This window comes from Rhinopithecus bieti, unplaced genomic scaffold (genome assembly GCF_001698545.2).
Source record: "Rhinopithecus bieti isolate Rb0 unplaced genomic scaffold, ASM169854v2 scaffold_19482, whole genome shotgun sequence".
NCBI lineage: Eukaryota > Metazoa > Chordata > Mammalia > Primates > Cercopithecidae > Rhinopithecus > Rhinopithecus bieti.
Window position 1 is genome coordinate 391,862 of NW_016809768.1, and position 10,925 is coordinate 402,786.

Below are 10,925 nucleotides of genomic sequence, written 5' to 3' on the forward strand. Positions count from 1 at the left end.
GCGTGAGCCACCGCGTCCAGCCCTGGGGGTCAGATTTCAACATGAGGTTTGGAAGGCACAAATATCCAAACTGCAGCAACCCAGACCCTGTTTTGGGAGGTAAACCCCACATGATGTTTCCCTGTTGGGTCTCTTTCTGGACACCTGATGTGGCAAGGTTATTTCAAAGGTGGCCACTTCTTGGAAGGTTATATTTGTTTTCATTCTTGTCCCTGGGACTGTGATAAGCCGGGTTAAGTTTTAAACAATAGAACATTTTTATCCACCTGGAAAAAGTGGCATCACTGTATTGGCTGCTATAAGGATCAAGTAAGGAGAAAGCAAAGTACCTCTTGTTTGATGCTGAGCTGCTCATCACGCGAAAGGGGAGAGGGCTCTGTGCCTGGAACTTCCCCGGCTCCTCCGGGCTTCTCTCTGCTCTCATTCACTTTGCATAGAGATGCCAGGCCTTGACCTTCAGTGGTGCCCAGACCATGGGGAGCCCTGACAGGGGATGGAGGAGGGGACACAGAGGCCAGCCATTGCCTAGGGCCCACCTGGTAAGGCTGGCTGTGTCTTGGCCAGAAGCCCCTGCCCCTGCCAAAGAGGCCTCTTCCTCCTGCAGGTTCTGGTGGCTGCTCCCTCCCCTCATCCATTGGGCCTAGGGTGGGCACAGCCCCTCCTTGCCAGCCTGGGTTTTTCAGCGTTCCAACCACAGCTTCATAACAGTACCTCCCTCACGATCTCTGGCTTCATTTTCCTAACTGGAGGAGCTGCCTGGGTCCACTGGGCCCCTGGCAGATCCAGCTTTCAATCTTGGAGACAAGGAAACATCCTGGGTCTCCCTCGGAGTCTGGCTTTCCTGGTGCTAGTGTGACCTGAAATGAACTTCTCACGTGATCTTTACTAGACAATTGCAGACCAGATTTCACACGCCTCTGTCATGATCTCCAAGAAGAGCTAAAGGATAAATACAGAAAACAATAGCTCGCGAGAGGGCCTGTTCCCTTGCTTTTCACGTGTACTGTCCTCGTTTCTTAGACAATTTCACAGGTGAAATCTGACACTATTATTGCTATGCACATTGCAGTTTCCGGCTGCTAATAAAGTTGGACCATTTTTCATGCGATGATTCCCTTGCCGATGAAGAACATGAAGTGTGAGTCCCCAGTGTGCTAGGCTGTGTCCTCGCGCCCTGTGCCCCTGCAGCGGGCCCTGAGCCCAGGTGGGACCCACCTTGCAGGCGGCTGCAGGCTGAGGTTGCCCGTGGCCACCAGACGGCGCTGCAGCATTGTGTAAGGCAAGTCCCAGGGTCCTGGTGTCCTGAGGGTTGCTCTGCTGAAGAGCAAACCAGGAGGCTCTCAGAGGAGCCGCAGAGGAGCGGCTTGATGACATAGAAGGGAAGGAATATGAGGGAAGTTTGAAATAATTCCTTCAGGAATCCTTCATTTCAGGAATTCCTTCATTTCATGGCCTCCCCAAGGGTGGACAGATCTGTGATGGTCCTGGAGCCCTGGGTTCCCCGTCTCCTGGTACTGTGACTACCCCTTTCCCCTCCTCCCTCACCACTAGGCAGGCGGGGCTCAACCCTGTGCTGGAGTCACCTGGGGAGCTTCGGAAAGCCCTGCACCTAAGCAGGGTGAGGTGGCTCATGCCTGTAATCATGGCACTTGGGGAGGCCGAAGCCGGAGGACCACTTGAGGCCAGCAGTTTGTGACCAGCCTGGGCAACAAAGAGAGACCCTGTTTCTACAAAAAGCAAAACAAAAAATTAGCTGGGTGTCGTGGTGCACACCTGTAGTCCTGGCTACCCTGGAGGCTGAGGTGGGAGGATTGCTTGAGCCTTGGGGGTCAAGGCTGCAGTGATCCACGATCAAGCCACTGCATTCCAGCCTGGGCAACAGAATGAGACCCCATCTCCAAAAAAAAAAAAAAAAAAAAAATCGAGCCCCACAGCTGCATCTCACCCGGAGGTTCTGATCCCATCAGACTGCACAAGGATTTCTAAATCCTTCCAGGTGAGCATAGGTGAGGCTGAGAACCTCAGTGAGAGCAGGGCCTCTGTCTGCCCTGATTTCTGTGGGGTTCCCAGGGTCCCCTACACTGTCCGGCACACAGCAGTCACTCAACACATGTGTATCCAACCAAGGGAGAAAAGCGTGTTTTTTTTCCCGGAGACCTAAAGAACAGGCAGGCTTTCCTAAGAACAGCCCCCGCAGCCCCTGACACCTGCGTGTGGAAGTCTCGCCAGTGTCAGTGCTCCACCACCGTATCTTCCTGTCCCGAAATGGGGCTGGGGTGGGGCAGCAGGCAGGAAGGCCCCATTTCTGTGAGCACACAGGGAGAGGCCCCAGCAGGGCCGCAGACATTTGTGTCACAGATGATTCGGGATAAATGACTCCAGGACCCCACTGGCCCCAGACCCTGGGGGAAGCTGGTCCGTGTGCCCACTGTCCAGGCTGCTGCTGGGGAAGCAGCTCCAGCCCTGCTTAGCCTGTGTTTGGACCTGGGTCTTCTCATGAGCTGTTGTTTGCCTGTGGCGGGTGGTGGTGGAGGCCAGAGGCATGGCAATGTTGATGAGTGGCCCTGGGAGCACCTGCTGTCCCAGCCTGTGAGGCTAATCTTTTCTTTTCTTTCTTTCTTTTATTTTGTTTTGTTTTGAGATGGAGTTTTGCCCTTGTCACCCAGGCTGGAGTGCAGTGGTGCAATCTCAGCTCACTGCAGCCTCTGCCTCCTGGGTTCAAGTGATTCTTTTGCCTCAGTCCTGAGTAGCTGGGACGACAGGTGCCTGCCACCACACCCGGCTAATTTTTGCATTTTTAGCAGAGATGGGGTTTCATCAGACTGGTCTCAAACTCCTGACCTCAGGTGATCTGCCCATCTCAGCATCCCAAAGTGCTGGGATTACAGGCGTGAGCCACCGTGCCCGGCCTGTCTTGTTTCCTCTTGAATCTATTCCTACCCCGTTCCTCTGGATGGATCTGTGTTTCCCCAATGGGCTGACTCACAGAACTATTCTTTAAAAAAAGGTTTTTTTTTTTTTTTTAATCTATTCCCTCTTTGGGACTCCCACTGGCCAAATTTAGACCACTTTGAGTGTCAAAAATTATAAAGTTCTGAGAAAAAAAGAAAAAAAAAGAAATAAAAATTATCTGGAAGAATCCAGCTAATGACTGTGGAAGGAATTAGAGAATCATCGTGGTGTGGGGGTGACTTGTGGTGCAGGAGCTCAGCCTGGCATGAGTAGTCAGGGGACACTGACATCTCGGGCTGCGAGCTGGCTGGGAAACAGGATCTGGCCATGGGGCCCTGTCCCCACCACAGATTTCACATTGATCACACAGGAAAAAAACCTCTTACAATGAAGAGATCTGTCTCTACCACAGGGTCAAATAGCACCTGTTAGAGAGGGAGCCCGGGGTCCCATGGTCAGATATGATGCAATAGGAAAGACACAGAGTGTACACAGAATGTTCAGGTCCACCATGCGCGACCTGAATCCAGGCAAGACCCTGGATGCACCTCTCTGATGACAGGAAGTACAGGGAATGGAAGAACAGGTATATCGCCGTGGGAGAACAACTTACAAATCACATAGGCGGAGCGTTTTCCAAGACGACTCATCCGGGTGCTTGAAAAAGTCAATACCGGGACAACATAAAAAATTAACTGGTCAGGAATCAAAGAGAAACAGCTGACTGTGAATTTAGATTGGAGCCCGGTGGGGGAAAAGGAGACTCTCTTGCCACACGTGGGGATTTTGAGTACAGACTAAAACTAGATGATATTGTGAAATTACTACAATGGTTTGCTCAGGTATGATAATTTTATGGCTATGTAGGAGACTGGCCTTATTCTCGGGAGAAGGATGCTGAAAATATGCTTTTAATACATTCAGTCTATTCTTCAGCCACCGCCATGGTCCCTTTCTAAGACATTTCATCACCTCCAAAAGGGAACTCCTATATCTATTAAGCAGTCATTCCCCCAAACCCCTCTTCCCTATCCCCTGACGGCCACGAATCTACTTCCATAGAATATACAATTTCATACAATCTTTTTATACAAACAGAATCATGCACATTTGAATTCTTGTGCCTGGCTTCTTTCACTTAGCATGATGCTTCCAAGGTTCCTCCATGTTGTGGCATGTATCAGTGCTCCATTCCTTTTCATGGCTGAGTAATATTCCATTGCATGGATAGACCATGCCGTGTTTTTCTATTCTTCTGTTGATGGGTGTTATGAAATGTTTGTGTCTCCCCCTCCACCACAAATTTATATGTTGAAATCCTCCCCCATTGTGGTGGTATTAGAAGATCAGGTCTTTGGGACATTAGGTCATGAAGGTGGAGCCCTCATGGATAAAATGAGTGCCCTCATAAGAAGAGGCTAGAGAGCTTGCTTCCTCTTTCTGCTCTCTGTTGTGCAAGGATACAATGAGAAGACGGAGTCTGTCAACCAGGAAGAAGATGGAGTCAGATTAGCTGGCACCTTGATCTTGGACTTCCTGCCCCCAGAACTGTGAGGAATGAGTGTTTACTGGCTGAGCCTCTGTGCGTATGCTCTCTTGTTAGAGCAGCCCGCACTGACTAAGGCAATGGCATTCAGGTTGTGTCCACCCTTCGGCTACTGGGAAGCGTGCCGCTGTAAACGCTGCTGTGTGGGGATGTGCTGAGCACCTGCCCTCAGTTCTCCAGGGTCTACACCTGGGGTGAATTGTTGGGTCATTTGATAACTGCCTGTTTAACTTTTTGAGGGCTGTGGCCTCTTTAAGGCCTGACCTAGCCCCTGCTGCCCTAGGAGCAGGCCTTGCCCCACTTCCTGTTTCCGGAGGCTCACTCTACTCTGGTGAGGTGCCCAGGGCTGGAGGGGCTCCCCTGTAGCTGGGGAGGTGCAGTCACCCCAACTCAGCCCTGTGTGGGTGGCCTGGGCCTTGCCACTGGCCCCTCTGAGCATGCATGGCCAAGAGGGCTGTGGTCAGGGTGGGCCTGAGATCGGCCTCTGCAGGCAGTGTCCAGCAGAGTCCAAGCCAAGCTTTGGGTTGGAGGTTGCTGGTTAAGCCTGTTACATGGCTGGGTTGGGGGGTGGGCCTTGGGGAAGGGGTTTGCACTCACAGAGCACCCACCCTGTGCTGGCTGGCGTGCAGGTGCCATGCCCACCGAGCTCAGGAATGAGGTAAGTGTTGCTGTTCTGTGGCATGCAGATGTGGAAACTGAGGCTCAGTGATTGAAAGGATGAACTCAATCTCCCAGGCGGTGCAAGTGTGACCCCAATGTCAACATAAGCTACACCTGAGGCAGGACATGGAGCTGTCCCGGTGTGATTTGAAAGGGACGCGCGTGGCATGGGAGCAATCTAGGTTCAAGTCTCCCTGCCATGGGTCAGAAACAATCCATGGTGCATCTTCCCTGAGTAAGAGGCAGGCAAGACAGACTGCAATAAGAGGACTAGCAGTTGTAGGGGTTGTGGGGGGAGAGATGAATAGGAGGAGCCCAGAGGACTTCTAGGACAGTTAAATGACTCTGCATGATGCTACATCATGTTGTTGTATATTTATGCAAACCCGCAGGACATGAAGCGTGAAGAGTGGGCTCTGACATACTCTGGATGGGGATGGGGATGTGTCAGCATGGGTTCCTCGACTGGGACAAAGGCACCCTCGGTGGCGGTGTTGACCGTGTGGGAGGCTGTGCGGATGTGGGGGAAGTGGGCGGATGGGAACTCTCTACCTTCTACCCAATTTTGCTATGAACCTAAAGCTGCTCTGAAAAATAAAGTCTAGAAAAAAAAAGGACTGGCGTTGAGGGGCTGTCCAGGGCTCAGGCTGGGGGCTATGCTACCCTCGTATGGGGGCAGTGTCCTGCAGAGTATGATGTGTGGCACCTCCTGGCCTCATGCAGTTGGCAGCCTGGGCAGTCACTCAGGGCAGCTTGGGTGTGGGGGTGACTGTGGGCTGCTGGTGACCAAGGGTGGTCCCAGCTCCACACCTCAGTGCCAGGTGCCCTCTGCCAAGTCACAGAGCCTTTTCTTCCAAAGAAGTTGCTGGGCTCTGAGGTTCTTTCTAGTCTAACGTCCCAGGAGGGAAGAACTTCAGAGTCACCACCACACAGTCGTGAATGTGCAACTAAACAAGACCAGAGCTTTTATTAGGATTGAAGGGAAAGGAGCCCGAAGGAGAGGAGAGGGCGGGGTGGGGGAGGCTCCAGAGTGATTTTCTTGACAAGCTGGCTGTCACCCGTCCTGGGAGGACATAGCACCGCCTTCCAGAGGGAAGCAGGTCAGCCGGGCTCGCAGGCCAGGCTTCGGGACGTCCCGCAGGGCTGCCCTCCTCCGACCGAAGCGGCCCACAGGCCTGATCCCACGACTGGTGTACCAGGCAGGATTGATGTCAGGGGCTGGAAAGCAAAGAGCTGGAGCAGATCATGGGCATGTTTCCCCAGGGTGTGCTGTGTGCTCCCAGAGGCAGCAGGGCAGAGCGCACAGGCAGAGGGTCTCAGCCCAGTCGCTAGGCCATGCTGGGACCCACCCGAGGAACAGGCACCCAGAGGTCCTGGTGAGGCCGTTTCTGGGCGTGGGCTGGCTTTGGGAAGCAGGAGTTCAAAAAAGCACCAGGACTGGCTTCCCTTTCCTCCCCCGCACCCCGTTCCTGCCAGGTTCTCGAGTAACCAGGCTGCACCAGGTTCTGGGGTGAGGCAGGGTGGGGTAAGGGAGGCTGACAGGGGTCCAGGCACTCACTGCGGATCTCCATGGAGAGCCGGTGGGTACGACTTGCAGCTCCCCGCAGGGCCAGGCCCAGCATCAGCAGGCACAGGAGCCAGGCCCTCAGCACCTTCATCCCTTGGCTCCTCCGGAGAGACCCCGCTGGAGGGGAGATCCAAATGAGGAGGACACAGCCTGGGGGAGGAGGGGCAGGAGCAGCATCACATGGGCATCAGAGCTGGGACCTGTGAGCGCTGTGTGTGTGAGAGAGAAGTATGTGCATGAGTGTATGTGCATGTCACTGCACAGTTGTGTGTGTATATGTGTACAAGAGGGTGTGACTTGTGTGCACACGGTGCATGCGTGTGTGTGTGAGAGTGTGTGTGTAGATCCATGTGTGTATGCATGTAGATGTGTGTGTGTATGTGTGTGATGTGTGTGTGTGTAGATGTGTGTGTATGTGTGTAGATGTGTGTGTATGCATGTAGATCCATGTGTGTATGCATGTAGATGTGTGTGTGTATGTGTAGATGTGTGTGTGTGTAGATGTGTGTGTGAGTGTAGATGTGTGTGTGAGTGTGTAGATGTGTATGTGTGCGTGTGTGTGTATATGTGTAGATGTGCACGTGCACATAGCCACATAGATCTCCACGTGTTCCTCTGATCTGTGCTGGGGTGGGAATAAGCACAGAAATAGCAGTTGAACCTGGCTCTCTGTATGGTCCCCCACCCACCTGTGACCCCATTCTCTCCTCTGTGCAATGAGGTGTTAAGTGAGATGCTTCTGTGTGCGTCAGCCTCTGACGGGATCGGTTACATGTACATTGATGGTCATGATCAGAAAGCCCTCAGGAGGTGTGTGAGCTACGCGTTACAAAGAGGGGCTATTATGGAACAGCATTGGGTCTGTCTGCCGGCCTGTGTTAGGGAATCAGAAGGTGCAGCAGGCTTCTGCACGGCTGTTCATGTTGCACACCTAGGACAGCAGGTTTGTGGGGGAGGAGCCCAGGGAGCTGCACAGGTGGAGGCAGCCACTTGCTCAACCTCAGACATGGCTGGGGAGCTGGGGAGTGCCAAGCCTGGACCAGGCTCAGGGGCTGGAATCCGGTGCATGGTCCTTTCCCTCATTTGTCTCATGCCCCCCTAATGCCTGGTTCCAGCCTGCCATCCCTGCCCTGCTGGGGGATGTCAGCTGACAGCTGCGTGTTGTAGAATGAGTCTGCATCCTCTGCCCTAACCAAGCCCACTCACCCTTGCCATGTCGCTAGATCCAGTCTTCTGAGGCTCCAAGGTAAACCTGCAGCATCTGGGGCCTCTTCTCACCAGGCAGGGCCACTTCCTATCGGTGATGGGAGGAGGGGGCTGCCGTGGATGGGACCAGGTGCATAGAAAGCCCCTTCCACCCCACTGGAGTGGAGGTGCTGAAATGCCTAAACAGCATCCATCGTGGCAGACCTGGAAACACCTGCTGCAGATGCCCCTCCTCCTTCCTCCACCTGTGGCACTTTGGGTGCCGTGGGAAGATGCCCAAGAGCTCCATCTTGCTCTGGGGAAGACCCCCGCTGCTGACCTTGACTTTCCAGTCCCTCCCTGAGCCACACAGAAAGTGCTCTCCATCAGAACAATTTAAAATGACAACCCCTCTCCTTTTTAGAGATCTGGCAGGGCTTCCCATGCCAGGTGGGGTGGGGTGTTCCCCAGTTTAGAGGAAATGGAGGTGCCACCTTGAAGAGTGATAAAGAGATGCATCCCAGCACGCTGGCTGTTTGTATTTTCTCTGGCACAGGACCGATGCCACGTGAGGGATGTCCTAGAATGCTAGTGATGCTCACTTGGCTCCTGATCCCCAAGGACCTGCCTCCCTGAGAGGTGGAGACTTCGGTTGTCTGTCCCGTGGGATTTCCGTGTCAGCGGAGCTGAATGGGACATCTTTGCCTGGTGTCTCCACCATGGACCGCACCGGAGCCTTGGTGCCCTGGGAGGGCAGGGTGGCTTTGGATGCAAGAACCCAGGGGCCGCCTTCTCTGCCTCTCCTGCTCAGGGCTAGCCTCAGCTGCCAGGAGAGCAGGCAGGGTCTCAACCTGACCCACACTCAGACAGAAAGGGAAGATTTTACAAAGTAGCAAAGCAGAGGACCCAAGCTCCAGCGCCTGGATGTGCTACTCACCGCTCTCGAGTGTGGTAGAGGCGCTGTCCTGGCTACTGGCGCAGTGGGGCCGAGGCGGCGGGAGCCTCTGTCCCCCTTTTATAGCCGCTGAAGAGGATGAGAGAACGAAGCCAGCACCCCAGGTGCCCTCCCCAAGCCAGCCTGTCTCCCTCAAAGGGCGGCATCAGGAGCAAGCCTGTGTCTTTTCTCGTTCCTTTATTTTAAAAAAAACTCTCATCAGCGACGCGATTTGTTCCTTCCTGGGTTATATAATTTCATTTGGACCAAGTGGTTTTAAAACACATTAGCTTCCCTTCTTTGCGCTCGCCTTCGGGCAGACTACAGAGTCAAGTGTCCGCTGGGCCTCACAGATGAGGCTCCTGGGCTCCTTCCAGTCCTCTCTCCCTGCCTTTAAATCACCACGTTCAAGGGAAAGGTGAGAAGGGACAGTCACCAAAGCCCAACACTGCAGCTTTGTATCTCTGTGATCTTCTCGGTCCTCGTTCGTTCACCTGCCTGACTGTCCTAACTGCATTTGTCGTATGCACACCATATCTTCCTCATTCTGTAACTTACACGCAGGGGCCATGCTAATCTTCTCTGCATCGTTCCAATCTTAGTATATGTGCTTCGGAAGTGGGCGCTCTATAACTTACAATAGGTGGTTTCTAGACTTTTAGGTCTTCATAATGTTTAACATAAACAAGTTTATTATTCTCATAAGACAGGTTTATTTTTATTATAAAAGAAATGAATGTATTTTTATTATTAAAGCAGCTCATATACATTTGGAAAAAAAATTAGTGCATACAACTAAATAGAAAAAATAGCACTGATCATGTTAAAGAAGCCTCCCGCGGCCGGGAGTGGTGGCTCATGCCTGTAATCCCAGCACAGTGGGAGACCAAGGCGGGTGGATCATGAGGTCAGGACTTTGAGAGCAGCCTAACCAACATGGTGAAACTCTGTCTCTACTAAAAATGCAAAAATCGGTCGGGCATGGTGGCACGTGCCTGTAATCCCAGCTACTCAGGAGGCTGAGGCAGGAGAATCACTTGAACCCCCAGGAGGTGGAAGTTGGAGTGAGCTGAGATTGTGCCACTGCACTGCAGCCTGGGCGACAGAGCAAGACTCAGAAAAAAAGGCTCTTGCTTCTACATTTGATGCACTTTCTTCTAGTGAGCTTCCCATATATTTTCTGGGTAGATTGATCACATTTATACATGTTGAATTTCATTCTTTTCACTTAACACTATAACAATCACATCAAGATGCTAAAAATCTGTAAGTTTGTGCCATTTTCAGTAACTGTGCGATGTTCTACCATTTAACATGGACCTAAATCATTCATGTTCTGAATAATTATAGGTTATACTCATGACCACTTATATGCAGTTGAGTACAATCTTTTTAAGCAACATTTCTGGAGAGGAAACTTGGCACGTGCTTCCTGTGGATTGGTGCAGATGGTCAATGTGCCACTTCTGTCCTTTAGGAAAAGTTTCTGGGCAATTCTTTCCCCTTCAGGGAACAGGACATAGTCAACTTCTTCCTTGTTACATGGTTGCTTTATCCCAGTGACACAGGTTTGTGGCTGGTGGGCTCCCTGGGAGCTCTGGAGTCCAGGGGTGGCTGGTGGCGGGAAGTAGGGTAAGAAGCACGAGAAGGGTGATGGGCTGGGGCACGCAGCTCCCAGCTTGGGCTGCTGATTCGAGTGACTTGGAAGCCTTAAAAACTTCCCAATGCCTGGAATGAATTCCTTCAGAATTCCTGGGGTAGCTCAGGCATCAGTGATGATGAAAAGCTCCCCACCCATAGTTTTTACCCATAGTTTTTGCAAATGTAGGTTGAGTATCCCAAATCCAAAAACCCCCAATCTGAAACTTTTTGAGTGCTGAGGTGATGCTCAAAGGAAATGTTCACTGAAGCATTTTGGATTTTAAATTTGGGATGCTCAACTCGTGAGTATAGTGCAAATATTTCAAAATCTTCCCCCCCCAAACCCTCAAATTCCCAAACTGTTCTGGTCCAAAGTACTTTAGATAAGGGAACTCGACCTGTAGTGGTGATGGTGATGGTTAAGAATCACCGTCTTGGAG

General features: G+C 52.2%; 1 protein-coding gene across 1 annotated transcript; it reads right to left on the minus strand.

The window, feature by feature from the left end:
- Nucleotides 1-6,212: 6,212 nt before the first annotated feature.
- On the minus strand, nt 6,213-6,816 carry PRLH (prolactin releasing hormone). Its single transcript, XM_017890283.1, has 2 exons — nt 6,717-6,816; nt 6,213-6,376 (listed from the first exon to the last, which is right to left on the minus strand). The coding sequence occupies exons 1-2, from the start codon at nt 6,814-6,816 to the stop codon at nt 6,213-6,215; spliced, it is 264 nt and encodes an 87-aa protein (XP_017745772.1).
- Between the last annotated feature and the right edge of the window lie 4,109 nt (nt 6,817-10,925).

Bases quoted from the DNA above. Each gene is read 5' to 3' on its own strand.
- PRLH (XM_017890283.1), bottom strand. From the start codon at position 6,816: ATGAAGGTGCTGAGGGCCTGGCTCCTGTGCCTGCTGATGCTGGGCCTG. The intron at 6,377-6,716 runs GTGAGTGCCTGG...TTTGCTTTCCAG, and splicing joins GCTCTCCATGGAGATCCGCA to CCCCTGACATCAATCCTGCC.